Source organism: Ascaphus truei, chromosome 2, assembly GCF_040206685.1.
Source record: "Ascaphus truei isolate aAscTru1 chromosome 2, aAscTru1.hap1, whole genome shotgun sequence".
NCBI lineage: Eukaryota > Metazoa > Chordata > Amphibia > Anura > Ascaphidae > Ascaphus > Ascaphus truei.
Genome location: NC_134484.1, coordinates 251,381,887 through 251,397,592, shown reverse-complemented (window position 1 = coordinate 251,397,592; position 15,706 = coordinate 251,381,887). Strand labels below are relative to the sequence as shown.

The window sequence follows — 15,706 nt, the reverse complement described above, 5'->3', positions numbered from 1 at the left end:
ACGCTGGCACTACAGTCATGAGGGTGGGGGGGGGCGTGAGCACTGGGGGAGAATAGGCGAGGAGCGCAGCACCAGAAGTTTGCGCACCCCTGATCTGGTGTACAGAGCTTCTCATTTGAAGAAGAGACTTGCTAGGTATTTTGGCAGAACAAATGTGTTCTTGCACTGTAATATCTATGCCCTTTGTTGTGTCACTTTTGCTGCTGCCTATAATAGGTGAAACATATGAACTCTCAGTATCTCATAGAATGACTGATACAAAAAATCATCATGTATTGAAATGCCATTGTGGGTCAAAACTCTCCCCCAAGTGTCAGTGGCCTGTGTCACAGGAGGTTTAAATCTCTGACGTCTGGGAGCAGGAGGAGTCAGGCTAGGGGAGGGGCGTGGGAGAAAAGGGGAAGATGACAGAAGGAAGAGGAAGAAGTAGAGGTGCTGGGATCTTTCACAGGGATTACGAGTTTAAGACTGTCAGGGTTGTGATTGTGAATCAAGCAAGAGAGCAACGCTGGTTACAGCTCAGAGACACACATTACACTGAAGCAGACTGGCCACAAGAAGAGAACGCAGGAGTAGTGAAGAATAGAGGGGAGTCAACCTGTGAATGGAAAGTCACCCAGTGAGGGGAGGTGAAGAAAGAAGTTATTTTACAAGATATGTGCCTACATATGCATGTGAAGTTCAGCCCTGGTTAATGTGTGCATGTTGTTAGCTGAATCACCCTCCAGCACAAAAAGATACGAGAGAGAGGGAGGTTGCATCTGCCTGGACTGGAGTAACCTGTACCGTACAGTATGTGAAGACTGAGCCACTGAGTATAACTTTGCTGTGAGCAATTTCTTCTCTCTGGATAGGTGGGCTGCCTGAACTCACACACTGATATACACACAATCTGTCATGCACGTTGCTGTAGGAATAAACCACATACCACAGTTATACACAAATACTGTTTGCTATACACCTGTTCTTACACATATGTACATATATAGAAACTGTGGATACACAACATGTTATACAAACTGGTAACATATTTATATCCACAACCTATTTAAAATATATATATATATATTTACAAGCACAGCCTATTTATAAACCACCTGCTAACAGATATATACACGCACATAAATTTAGACGTACATTTACAGTAGCACACCCACACAAAATATTTGTTCTTCTCTCCTTACAGATATTCACACGTACACAAAGTATCCGTCAAACACCTGGGTGCAGAAATATACATAACACACAAACTAGAATTCACATAATTGGTGATTTGTGAAAATACAGGGGTGCAGACCTGTAGCCAGGAAACACGACAGGGAACTCCTAATATTTAACACACCCACTACCTGTCATACAGCCTGGAACAATAGACACATACGCACATAGTCTCAGGTGCAACTGGAAAAGCAAATCCCCATCACCAGCAGATTCCCAACACATACCAAGTCACCCAGTTTATTTCTCTCACACACACGCAGTGATTCAGTGTACAGTACGCCTAGGTGACAATCCCTTAGCCCTTCCTAAGGCACTTTGTGAGTACAGACAGCGTGCTTTTGATGATGGGCAAGAGACGCCGTGGTTTGGCAACCATCTGGGTACCGTGGAGGAGGAAGAAGGGGCTGCTTCTGCTGGTAGCAGTGGCCTGCATGGTGGTTCTTGGTTTCCTGCTGAGCAGAGGTGGAGAAGACAGTGACAACCAAACTTCAGAGAATCATGAAGTGGAGGAGCTGCATGACCGCAGGGCGGTACCTGATGCCCAGCAAGCTGCACTGGACTATGAGCAGCTTAGGAGGCCGGTGTATGAGAAGCCACACTTAAATCCCAATGCTTTGGGTGAGTTTGGGCGGGCCGTGAAGCTCAACCTGGAGGGGAAGGAGAAGGAGCTGGAAGAGGAGAGCATTAACAAGCACCAGATCAACATCTACCTCAGTGAGAAGATCTCCCTACACCGCAGGTTGGAGGAGAGGTGGAATCCAATGTAAGTCTCAATCCTGAAACCTGGGTGGGGAGACGATAACCCTGTGGCTTCAGGCCCCGCTGACAGCAAAAGGGTTATAAGGGAAATAAAGTACAAAGTAGTATCACTGTGTGTCGAGTTGACTAAGCGTTTTGGAACCCCAAAACAGAAGGGCTCCTTTTATACTCTTGCATAGAAATGCACTTTTGGCCCCTGTGGCAGTGAAAGAACCAATACTTGAATTTCTGTATTTTTACAAAGTTAGAAAAAGCTGTCACTTGACTTTGTAACTATCTTTTTATGTCTGGTGTTTGTCTTCTGTAGGAACAGTGATGATTAGATGCCATACCACATTTTAGACGTGGGACTGACCCCATTGGTACACAATCTATAGGGGAGATTGCACTGTGATCCATGGTAACTGCCATTCAAGTCAATGGCAATTAATGCAGGATTGCAGTGACATGCCCCACATCAGAGCTTAGTCAATACTGTTTTGAAGCAAAGAGAGACACTTTTAATTTTGCCCGTCTTTGTGCCAGTGTATTACGTTACTTTGCTCCAGTTCTGCCCCATGTGCACCAGTTTGAGATTTTGGGAGTATGAATATTGGGAGTTACCCCACGCGGATATTATAATTTGGTTGTATTCAATTCTGTGTCTTTCTGCTCCATATTGTTTTCTCTTCAAATCTGCCTGATTTGAAGTGACATATTCTTGTCTGGTTAACAATCTGATTTAAAAATTAGATTAAAACACAACCTTGCGTAAAGTAGGGTGTGGTTTCCTTGCTATGAATCGTAGACCCCGGGGTAGATCTGAAAATGCATATTTCAAATGAAGTTATATTTGTGGAAGGGTGCCCAAAAACATATTGAAAATCCAGACTTTAGTCAAATGTTCAGGTTGTCTGTAATTTGACGAAAAAGATGCATTATATATTAATGTATAATTTGGAAATAGTCTGTCTTCCTAATAAAGCTCCTTCTCCGTCTTAGAGGAAATATAATGGTAGATCCAACCAAACATCTGTGGCATTTGTGACATGTTAATGTGATGTGCAGTATCTGACCCTGCAGTCTTACAGCCTTTGGCCCTATAGTATTAATGAATAGACACTGGTACTGTGTATTGCACCTGAATCCCTCTGCTGCTGGAAGTCCTGGGGCAGTACCGCATTGTGGCCACACGATCTCTTGGGGAGTGATTATATGTTTGCTTCATGCTCACCAATGACATGGAGGGTCCTCCAATATTGGTGAGATCATGGTCGCCTCTTCTGAAGAGCATGCCGGCTTTTTGATGTTCAGTGAATGTCATAAGGGCAATAAGTGGGTTAATAAATAGACCTTTAAATACTTTAGGTAATGAGGGAAAAAGTTTCTTGGATTTCATTTTAGAACAGTGTTTTTCAACAGGGTTCCCCAGGCATCCATAAAGTGTTCCCTGAAATTTTCAGTTAATTGGAAAATTGTACCAAATACAGAAACATTTACAATGCATCTGATCTCAGACACACTATTAGAGAGGGTTGGGGTTCCTTACAATGCAACTGATCTCAGACGTGCTATTAGAGAAGGTTGTGGTTCCTTACAATGCATCTGATATCAGACACGCTATTAGAGAGGGTTGGAGTTCATTACAATGCATCTGATCTCAGACGCGCTATTATAGAGGGTTGGGGTTCCTTACAATGCATCTGATCTCAGACTTGCTATTAGAGAGGGTTGGGGTTCCTTACAATGCATCTGATCTCAGACGCGCTATTAGAGAGGGCTGGGGTTTCTTACAATGCATCTGATCTCAGACGTGCTATTTGAGAGGGTTGGGGTTCCTTACAATGCATCTGATCTCAGACACACTATTATAGAGGGTTGGGGTTCCTTACAGTGAATCTGATCTCAGACACGCTATTAGAGAAGGTTGTGGTTATCACGAGCGACCAGGTTCTTACAAATTTATACCGGATCATATCACTGAGCAAAGCCAATAAGTAAAATAAATTGTAATTTATTCCGCAGAAACAGGCAAACACATTGAATTACCATAGGCAGAAAACAATACACTTACTGGGGGTCTGGGGTTGACAAACTGACTTTCCTAGTTGAAATAAAGTCTTTATCCGTTGGTTGACCGGGACTTAGCCCAAAAGGTTCTGGAGCTCAAATCGCCATGAGCCTCCAGCAGCTCCCGCACTTTCCACTCCAAATGGTACTGAAAGTCTGACTTAGAAACTTTTCTGCTTAAAGTCCTGTACAATGAGTCCTCGCTTTTCCGACCCAATGCGTCCCGCAAACCCGCGTCGGATGTGGGACCCATGTTAACTGGCGGCGGTTTCCGTTGGATGCGTTTTCCGACGGCGCATAATGCAGTAAAAAAAAACCTCATCCGCCGTGGTTTTCACGCATCCAACAGAAAGCGAAACGTCGGAAAACGAGGACTACCTCTAGCTGTTTTCTTGCTGTCTCCGCAAGGCTTCTTTGGGCTTGGAGTCACAACTTGGATCGGTGTTCTGATCTCTTAGGAATCTCTCCTCTGGGGATCTCCTTAGCAATCTCCTCTCTGGGCTGGCTACTAACTTTTTTTATAACATTTGCAAAGTCAGTCCCACGTCCCACAGCATTACTGCCAACCCACAAGCATGGGAACTTCATCTCTAGGCACTCACACACTTTGCCAGGTTTGTCAAAGCATGGCACCTGAGCTTCAGCATGGCAAAGGAGCATGTGCGAAAAACGCCATCTTGCCTACTTGTCATGCAGAGGCTAGGTGCCTCTCAGTCTTGGGAGGTGACTGCTGGCCCAAATGGCCTGCAATCCACCCAGGACAGGAACACGTAACTCAGCCATCCTGTTTAGATGGCTTTCACACCTCTGCCAGCATGTGTGACTTTCATCTACGGACCCAGCATCAGACTTGATGGCTCCACACTCTATTAGCCATAAGCCCCCCTCTGAAGCTTGCAGGACAAAGACCCTGACTGATTTAATGTATAAAGTAAAACATATTTTAAAACACTGCTGCTTAATAAAATATACTTTTATACATTCTGCTGCTAAAATGTATTACAGTCCTTTGGAGTATGAAATAGAGTGTAAATAGAGTGTAAAAACTAAAACTGTCCCCTTTACACTAGCCTTTATTTCGTTTACACAGCAAACTAGACTTTTAAACATTTTAACTTTACTTTTAAAACTCTCACAGCCTTATCTCTGGATAGAGCAACCCCCAAACCTTTATACTAGGTTTAGGGAGTCTGGGCACACACTGGGCATCCCGTCATTATACTGGGGAACACGGTACAGGTCTAGGGATACGTTGCCCCGTTTTACCCTCTGATCTGTGCTGAAGCAGGCAGACTAGCGGTGAGCCGCAACAACGCTTTCATGGTAGGGTTTTGACCGGAGCACTGCGCTTTAATGTAGCCGGGAATCTAACCTGAATCCCGGGTCTCTAGTAACTTTGGAACCCCGCTACATAGACGCAATCTGAAAGAAGATTCTCTCTCAAACCTACCCTGAAACGCACAGCCTGTCGTCTCCACTTGCTAGCACTCCTGCAAAGGGTAAAACATAAAAAATTGCAATCGTCGCATATTTTATCACATGGTACAGTAATGCATGCACAATACACGGGTCCAAGAGCTGACACTATAGGACCCCCAAAACACAGTCCAGGGGTAAACAAGTGGGCTTAACCTTTACTATAAAGTCTGGTTACCCCCTCACCGTTACAGTGGTTCCTTACAATGCATTTGATCTCAGACGCGCTATTAGGCGGAGGAGGGTTGAGGTTCCCAGAATTTCACAATATAATTATAGGGCTCCTTAACTAAAAAAAAAAAAATTTTTTTTTTTTTTTAAACCTGTTTTACAAAGACTACAATGTGTTTAGCAAAATAAAAGAGAAGATGGTGATCTTAGTTTGTAATGTTGTGCTACTCTTTATCCACTAGTGATGGCGAACCTTTTGAATGATGTGTGATGAAAATTAAGCTTTTATTGAGGAGGTGTGCCAGAGATTTCTTAATTTTGTTTTCTACTGGGATGGTTACTCCTGCATTTTTTTTCTGGTTACCTATGTCTGTTTTCTAGAACCCTCACCATTGACACAGACTTTGTTGGGCCCAGGACTATACAGGCGCTGAGCCGCCAGAAAGCAGGCGATACCGGAAGTCGGGCACAACTTCTGTGATTGGCTGTCATGCGGGACCCGGCTTGGCCCTCCTCCACCGCTGGTGTCTACCTTGGGGGCCCAGGTCAACTCTTTGTCCTGACCCCATAATAGGTGCTGGTGGGCTTCCCTACACCCCCTTATAGCTGAAGAGATTATAGTGAATGCGACAAAGTGCAGCAGCTCTAGCGGGCTGGCCACAGTGGGGGGGCGCTATGAAGAGTGACCACATGGCAGATTTTTGAAAAGACAACTTATTTTGTATTTTTCACGTGAGCGATTCAACCAATGAGGGCGAACCAGCCTGTTGACGCGTCGCCACGCCTCCTCATCATCTCCTTCTAAAGTGCACACCTCACCTGGGCGACAGGTGCGTGCAAAGCCATGCGCTCCGTCACACACGTGCGCCTACTTTAAACGCAGCCTTAGACAAATTGCCGAGGGTCTGTGTATGAACACCAGGAAAACTATTTTTATGCACTGCACCTTTTTTTTTCCCTTTGCTGAGTTATGTGTAACAAACTTGGTTTACGTTTCTTTGTGGGGCTGAAAGCGAAACTATCTGGAATACCATAAACCTGAAATGCTGCTTTAAAGGGAAACATAATCAGCGTGGCCACAAAGTAGCACGTTGATAAAAAAAAGTATAACGGGTCATTTATCAAAGTCCCCTGGCTGCAAAACTAATGTAAAAATACTGCACAAGAATTATCAAAGAAGAAACTCCCATTTGTTTCAATTGGAATGTAGCTACCCCTAATATTATTATTAGTATTAATTTATTTAGTTTTGAACTCTTTCCCCCAACCCTATATTTACATGGTGGGGAGCAGAGGGTCTCTGGAGCTGAAACGCATTGATTGAATCTTGGGGGAGAGGGACCCCTGGTTTCCAGGATACATAATAGTAAACGTAGCGCCGGTACAGTCCCCTCCAGTGGAAATAAAATGGCTTTGTAAACCGCCTGCGTTACAAGGGCCAATAGGAGTCGTCAACGTTCGGCGGCGGGATTTGAATTTGCGGAAATACCACATTTCCTGGTACGTATCTCGGGAACCAAGGAGGTCTCCGAGGCTGAAATATGGGGGGGGGGGGGGGGGGGAGGGGGGGAGTGGGGACTTAACATGGATTGTTCCTTTTTAATGCATTTGCTGCACTTTTCTTTGCCCCAGTCATGCAGATGAGACTTTTTCCAATGTACCGGTTCCCAATCTAATGGGAGTTATACCATTATCAGTGCTGGTGCCCATATCAAAGGGAGTTTCTGTGTATCACCGTTTAATCAATAACCCCCAATTAAGTGTCCAGCTAAAAAAAAATATATATATATATATATATTTTAAAGATATTATTCCTTCCCATATTTGTTCTAAGGAAAATGCAATACAGAAGCTGGTTTGCAGTGAAAAAGTGCAAATTGTCCATGAAAGAAAAGCGTTTAGTACATTTCCACAAGTAATCACTGCTTTGCAGTGTGGGGAACGACCTGTTTAATTATTTACCAGCTGACCTGTTGCAAATAATTAATTTAGTGCCACTTTTGAATATCGTGTGAAAGCTGACAAATATTCAGTTCCTCTACACAGCTGTAATATGGTATTTACTTCTATTATACTGCTTGGTACACGCATTCTTTATCGTTCATTGATTACTGAACACTGGTGAGAGGCCAAGTCAAAGTGTACACGTTGACACACCTGCAATATGCTCTGAGACACGTAAGTGTTCCAAGGGGTTATTTTGAATAGCTTATCTCATCCTAGATCCTGTTTCCACGTTAGCAAGTTTGTCATTCAGGGTTTGCCGGATCTTTGGTTATTGACACTGTGCGAGTTTGTCCAGTGGTAAAAATGATTCTTTGACAAGTGTCAAAATCAGCACAGTAACTCCTGGCCTCCCTCCTCATGACCAGGCCTAAGAATGAATGAACTATTTAAATGAATGCGTACCTGCCAGAGTTGGACATTTAGTAATGTTGTGTTAACAAATTTTTTTGATAAGTTGGTATTATAGTGATATTAATATCAGGCAACTATGGGACTACTCTGGAGTGGCTTTCAGGAAGGAATGGCTTGCTCTGTGTTTGCTGCTTTCTTTGTAAATTCCCTTCCTGTGTGTCTGTCACTGCCTGTGTGTCTCTGTGTCTGTCACTGCCTGTGTGTCCCTGTGTCTCTGTCACTGCCTGTGTGTCTCTGTGTCTGTCACTGCCTGTGTGTCTCTGTGTCTGTCACTGCCTGTGTGTCCCTGTGTCTCTGTCACTGCCTGTGTGTCCCTGTGTCTCTGTCACTGCCTGTGTGTCCCCTGTGTCTCTGTGACTGCCTGTGTGTCCCCGTGTCTCTGTGACTGCCTGTGTGTCTCTGTGTCTGTCACTGCCTGTGTTTCCCGGTGTCTCTGTGACTGCCTGTGTGTCCCCGTGTCTGTCACTGCCTGTGTGTCCCGGTGTCTCTGTGTCTGCCTGTGTGTCCCCGTGTCTCTGTGACTGCCTGTGTGTCTCTGTGTCTGTCACTGCCTGTGTGTCCCCGTGTCTCTGTGACTCACTGTGTGTCCCCGTGTCTCTGTGACTGCCTGTGTGTCCTCGTGTCTCTGTCACTGCCTGTGTGTCCTCATGTCTCTGTCACTGCCTGTGTGTCCCCGTGTCTCTGTCACTGCATGTGTGTCCCCGTGTCTCTGTCAGTGCGTGTGTGTCCCCGTGTCTCTGTCACTGCCTGTGTGTCCCCGTGTCTCTGTCACTGCCTGTGTGTCCCCGTGTCTCTGTCACTGCCTGTGTGTCCCCGTGTCTCTGTGACTGCCTGTGTGTTCCGGTGTCTCTGTGACTCACTGTGTCCCCCCGTGTCTCTGTCACTGCTTGTGTCCCCCCGTGTCTCTGTCACTGCCTGTGTGTCCTCGTGTCTCTGTCACTGCCTGTGTGTCCTCGTGTCTCTGTCACTGCCTGTGTGTCCTCATGTCTCTGTCACTGCCTGTGTGTCCCCGTGTCTCTGTCACTGCATGTGTGTCCCCGTGTCTCTGTCAGTGCGTGTGTGTCCCTGTGTCTCTGTCACTGCCTGTGTGTCCCGGTGTCTCTGTGACTGCCTGTGTGTTCCGGTGTCTCTGTGACTCACTGTGTCCCCCCGTGTCTCTGTGACTGCCTGTGTCCCCCGTGTCTGTGACTGCCTGTTTGTCCCCATGTCTCAGTCACTGCCTGTGTGTCCCCGTGTCTCTGTCACTGCCTATGTGTCCCCGTGTCTCTGTGACTCACTGTGTGTCCCCGTGTCTCTGTGACTCACTGTGTGTCCCCGTGTCTGTGTCGAATCTCAAACCAGCAACAATGGGACCCTTCTGCTGTTGTCCCACTAGGTGGGTATCTTCTGACAACAGGTTTTGTTCTTTGTAATTGCCCACCCTAAGGCACCTGCTCGTTCTACAGGCTGAGCGGGTATCTTCCCTGTTTCTTTATGTATGGTAGAGGGGCGTGTAATTGTGTGTTTGGAGCTGGTCTGACTGGTTTTTAGCATCATCAGTGTCAATGAGTCTCATTGAATAGAGACTACTATGGGATCACCCCCCGGAACAGGAAATATTACATTTCTAATGTTCCAAAAACGGTTGGAAATTAAAACTTTCCGCCAGAGAATGGTTTGTGCTTCTGTATTACACCTCAACGCTGCAACAACGCAGCCTGCCAATCTCAAATGGACATATTCATTCGAGCACGAGTGGCCAACTCCAGTCCTCAAGGGCCACCAACAGGTCAGGTTGTAAGGATATCCCTGCGTCATTGACTGAGCCACTGACTGAGCCACCTGTGCTGATGCAGGGATATCATTAAAACTTGACCTGCTGGTGGCCCTTGAGGCCTGGAGTTGGCCACCCTGCCCTAGGCTTCGCTTATAGTGACGGCAACGTCACATCAAAACAAATGCATTGCACCCGTCTCGTGCGCTTATAGTAAGCGCTATGTGACGGAGCGAAGGCTTGGTCGCGATCGCTGGAAGTCATCTCAATTTGATTTTTCCAGCGACCGTAGCCTGACGTCGCCGTCGACGGCAATATAAGCGCAGCCTTAGTGGTTCTGTGCTGTGAAGTCACATGGTCGACTGTCCAGAATGCTTCACTCTGAAATCGTTACATTCTTTACATACACTGCCTTTACTGCTAGAGTGACCGGTGACTGCAGATAATTGCATTGCAGGCCCTGGCAGCAAAGTTACAGCTTGTTGTTTATCTCTTTGTGCCTTTTCTCTATGGGCATTCATGTGCCCATAGTATCACTTGAAATATATACTGTATGACTTATTATTATTATCATCATCATCATAATCCTTTATTTCTATAGCGTTAACAAATACTGCAGCATGGTACAATGAGGGTACAAAGATTTGTTAATGCCATAAACAGAGTTACATACAAATAAGGACAAACATGCACAACAAGATACAAAAGGTAATGAGGGCCCTGCTCATGAGAGTTTACAATCCAGAGATGACAATAAAGTGCATCTTAAATAAACGTACCTGCCAACTAATTTGAGGACAACCGCAGGATAATTATCCAGGCCGGTCTTGCTTCTGATCTTACCACGTTGTAATAAAATTGCTGAGAACAAAGATGTGCAAAGTTATCCTGGATCAGTTAGCAAAGCATTTTGTGACTCTTCCAAGAAATTGGCAAAGTCACAAATGCACACACTGTGCTTTTTAATCCTTTGCTAAATAGCCGCCCGTGACACATTTTTCAGATTTTGCTAATAAAAACAAAATAGCAACGTTTTGCAAGTTATTGGCATCTTGCTTATGCTTCCCAAAAATTGTACAAAATCTAGAACTATCCACAACTTTGTTTTGGTCAGAATATCGGGAGTGCAAGAGACTTGAAGGTAAAATTCATGTGAAACACTCACAGTCCCTGCAAGCTCAGAACCCAAACACACCTCACCATAATTATTTGTGTCAGAAGGAGTGCTACTGGGATTGTGACCCCAAGTAATATGACAAAAAGTCTCAGTGCTACTGTACATTCAATATGACATATTATATAGTTAAATACTTATCTGTTTATCTTCTCATAAGTGAGGGTCATTTAGTTAAACTCTTTGGCCACAGTATTGTAAGCCTGCAACCAAGTCACGGTATCGCCTCTTTTGCAAGTCCTAACAATACTGTACCTGCAAACGCGCTCATAACCTCTCTAATGGAGGGAATACTGTCTTAATAGACAGGTCATTGATGGAATGAGACATTTGGTCGCGGCAGTTTCCGCCGCAGCTGATCCACCGCTGGAATCCCCGCCACCGGCCGCTTCTAATGTCATTTTTATTACGGTTTAGGGTAGGGGGTTAATTTAAGATTTTAGCGGTTAGGGTAAGGGCTTGGGGTAAAGGTTTAGGGTAGGGGGTTTTATTGTTGGGGTTTAGGGTAGGGGGTTTAGGGTAGGGGTTTAGGGTAGGGGTTTTTTAGTGTTGGGGTTTAGGGTAGGGAGTTTTAGTGTTGGGGTTTAGGGTAGGGAGTTTTAGTGTTGGGGTTTAGGGTAGGGGTTTTTAGTGTTGGGGTTTAGGGTAGGGGGTTTTAGTGTTGGGGTTTAGGGTAGGGGGTTTTAGTGTTGGGGTTTAGGGTAGGGAGTTTTAGTGTTGGGGTTTAGGGTAGGGAGTTTTAGTGTTGGGGTTTAGGGTAGGGGTTTTTAGTGTTGGGGTTTAGGGTAGGGGGTTTTAGTGTTGGGGTTTAGGGTAGGGGTTTTAGTGTTGGGGTTTAGGGTAGGGGTTTTTAGTGTTGGGGTTTAGGGTAGGGGGTTTTAGTGTTGGGGTTTAGGGTAGGGGGTTTTAGTGTTGGGGTTTAGGGTAGGGAGTTTTAGTGTTGGGGTTTAGGGTAGGGGGTTTTAGTGTTGGGGTTTAGGGTAGGGAGTTTTAGTGTTGGGGTTTAGGGTAGGGGTTTTTAGTGTTGGGGTTTAGGGTAGGGAGTTTTAGTGTTGGGGTTTAGGGTAGGGGGTTTTAGTGTTGGGGTTTAGGGTAGGGGGTTTTAGTGTTGGGGTTTAGGGTAGGGGGTTTTAGTGTTAGGCACTTACCTTAGTGGCCGGTGGCGGAAGCTTTCGGCGGCGATGTGAGTCACGGTGAATGTCTTAGACCGGGTCATTCACAGGTGCTTAGCAAGAACTGCCATTTAAAACAATTGTTTAGAGGTCTGTGACCTCTCTCTGGTTTCAAGATCACTCATTCCACTTTTAAATGGCAGGTCTTATTATGCACCAGTGAATGACCTGTCTATTAAGTCAGTTCCCCCTCCAATAGAGGCGATAACTAAATGACCCTCACTTATGAAAAGGAAAACAGATAAGTGTTTAACAGTATTATTTGTCAGATTGGATGTAGCACTGAGGCTTTTCGTATTTAGTCAAATTCATGTGAACCAACATTTATTCAGCACATTTTGTAAATGTTGCCATTTTTGGTGAGAATGTTTCACGCATCTATAACTATGAGACCAGCAAATGGGAATCCGAAACTAGGGCAGAAGCACTGCTGTTGACCTGGAGCTCTGTAGCAGGTATGTAAATGCATATTAAATATGAACCTTGAGAGGCTCATGATTTACAGGTTTGGCATGATTGCAAAAGACATGTGCCAAAATGTCAGCTCTGAAGTCTTGTATTGAGAGATCTGGGACACCCTTCCAGAAAATAATTGCAACACAATAAAAGAAAGAAGTGGTGTGTTTGCTTTCTTTCTATGCTGTGCACTTTTCTTATTACAGTGAATGTGCAGTGTTCCATTTGCAGGACCCACATAGAATAATTTTCCTTAAAATGTTGTCATAGGATGCGTGTGTGTGTGTGTGTGTGTGTGTGTGTGTGTGTGTGTGTGTGTGTGTGTGTGTGTGTGTGTGTGTGTGTGTGTGTGTGTGTGTGTGTGTGTGTGTGTGTGTGTGTGTGTGTGTGTGTGTGTGTGTGTGTGTGTTTTATGCTAAAACCCCCTACATCCACATCCCCAATCCTTAATGTGACTAGCTGTGTGATTGGACCATACTCCACCCGAGGCATACTCACTCACTCAATGAGCAACAACTTTACCTTTTTGTTTTACCATTGCCTCTTATTCCCTCTGCATTGTAAGCTCTCACGAGCAGGGATCTCATTACCTTCTGTATCTGTTTGTGTTTGTCCTTATTTGGTGTGTCATCCTGTTGATGATTACATCACTCTGTACCCTCATTGTACCACGCTGTGGAATATGTTGGCGCTTCATAGATAAATGATGATGCAGTTTTATTATCACCCTGTTCTGATCACAAGAAGGCTGGAGTCTCTGCTCCAATCCTTCTGCAGTCAGACATGGCCTTAAAAACTGACTTCTCACAATAGTAAAGTTATCTTCTTCATTTCAGACAACAGAAACATATATATTGTAATTAAAGCAGTTATCAGTTTCTTATAATTGTACCGTTCCACTTGGTGTTATGAACACTGCTAAATCTGTGTTAAACGAAGTGATGAATACAAAAGACACGTCTTGCCTCACACACGGCTACCCGCCCTTCTTTGCTCACATGAAGGGTGAGCCCACTGTTGAACACGCCCTGTCCCTGTTCCATGGCTATTTGATGTACTTAGTGTATTTGCATGCAAATCCTATAATTGCTTTTGACTGAAAGGAGCCACTGCAATCATTGCTAATACAGCAAACTGTATTACTGTGCTGAGGATAGGATTTTGCCGATAAGGCTGTACAGAGAGCACTATCGCCCTGTATAAGTGCACAGCACAGTTCCCCATGCAGGAGGACTAAAGTAACCTTTCTAAATTATGGTCCAAAGAGCTTTACCACAATGTTTAATTAATTTCACATTAATAACCACTGTTTTGTTTTTTAACTCCCTTCGTCTAATGTATATTCCATTTAGCCTTGTACTTTCCATACATAAGCGCTTCCACTCTAAGGCCATGATGATACCAAACACGGCCGGCGATGCCGTGGGGCCAACACCGCGCTGCTCAAAAACAAATAGCAAGAAGACAATTAAAATGTACGTACTTAGGACGCTGCGCGCGCCACCTGAATCTGCAGGGACAGGAGAACAGACGTGAGATTTTGTTCTCGGCAGGCGATTGCCGTGTCACGTGAGCGGTTCAGCCAATGAGGGTGAACCCCTCACGGCCACGCCTCCGCCACGCCTCCCTGTCTCCTCCGGCTGTCTCCTGACTCCAGTTCACATGCCGCTTTGCTGGATCACATTGACTAATTCACCAGACCGCGTGCACGCTCAGCCGGAGCTGGTATAATTGTAGCCTAAGGCATAAGAGTAGTATGACTTCCTTTGTTCCTCTCCGTTTTGTTCTCGTTAACAGTAAGAGCTTAAGTATAATTTCTATTGCATGTTCATATTGTTATCTTAAATGACATGCCTTAGGCTGCGCTTATAGTGCCATCGACAGCGATGTCGCGTCAAAACAAATGCATTGCCGCCGTCGCGTGCGCTTATAGTAAGCGCGGCGCGAAGGAGCGACGGCTTGGTCGCGATAGCTGGAAGTCATCTCAATTTGATTTTTCCAGCGACCGTAGCCTGACGTTGCCGTCACTATAAGTGTAGCCTTAGATTGTAAGCTCTACGGGACAGAGCTTTCCTTTCCTGTTTTCTGACTTTGTAGAGCTTATTGTATTATTATAATTCCCTATTGTCTTTGTACAGCGCTGAGAACACTGTGGGCGCTATATAAATAAAGATATACTTACATATAGAAGACAAAAAGATAAATTACAGCGCCATGGTAAAGAGAACATAAATCCTATATAACCCCAGTATAATATGAGGCTGAAATAGTAGATACATTATATTGCCAACTGGATAAGGATAAAGCTAAGGCAGACAGAAATAATAAATAAACACATTGTTGATATAGAATACCTATAACAAACAACATATAACAAAAAGGCAAAATTAACAAGAGAGCAGATGCACAAGAAAAGAAAAAACAGAGGAAAGATGAGGAATGGGATGAAAGGGATCATACAAAGGGATAAAATGTGTCAAAGGATATAAAATAATAAACCAAGTAGATAATGATGCCGGAGACTCCAAGCAGCTCTTCTCAGGGTAAACCAACTCCTTCAACCATCTAAAAACAAAAATAGAAAGCGCAGGCTCCATAGCATAAATCTGTAAGATAGGTTAGTAATGAACAATAAAAGAATGCAACTCACAAAGGTCGCTAGAACTTGTGCATGAAAAGGTCTGTCGCCAGAATCATAGGTAGGAATGAACGCCAATGTTGCTGTGCTGTTACCGGGTCCTCGTGGGGGTCTCGATTACGTAATTCCACTTCCGGATGCGCATCAACGTTCCCCCAGGAACTGGTGCTAGATGTACACAGTCCCACACTCCTGCCTCATGGAGCCAATAGTGATGTTCCGCTTCCGGAAACAAATGCTACAGTGTCTTCGGTCCCAAGCACACAGGCTTATGATTATAATTACACTAGCTTTTGTGCCCTGCTTTGCCCCGGGGAATGTAATATTGAATACATTTCCCCTCCCCCCTCTGCTGGATGTAGTGCTTGTGAGAGTTGTCTCTATCAGTGTGTGTCTGTGTGTGTGTGTCTGTCTGTGTG

The 15,706-nt window shown here is 44.8% G+C and overlaps 1 protein-coding gene across 1 annotated transcript in view; it reads left to right on the top strand.

Annotated features, from left to right (window-relative positions):
* Window positions 1-398: 398 nt before the first annotated feature.
* Window positions 399-15,706, top strand: part of GALNT12 (polypeptide N-acetylgalactosaminyltransferase 12) — a 67,771-nt gene continuing 52,463 nt past the window's right edge. Inside the window, exon 1 of the mRNA XM_075586031.1 lies at window positions 399-1,984. Coding sequence (XP_075442146.1) covers window positions 1,563-1,984 — 422 coding nt within the window. The 5' untranslated portion in view covers window positions 399-1,562. The remainder of the gene's footprint in view (window positions 1,985-15,706) is intronic.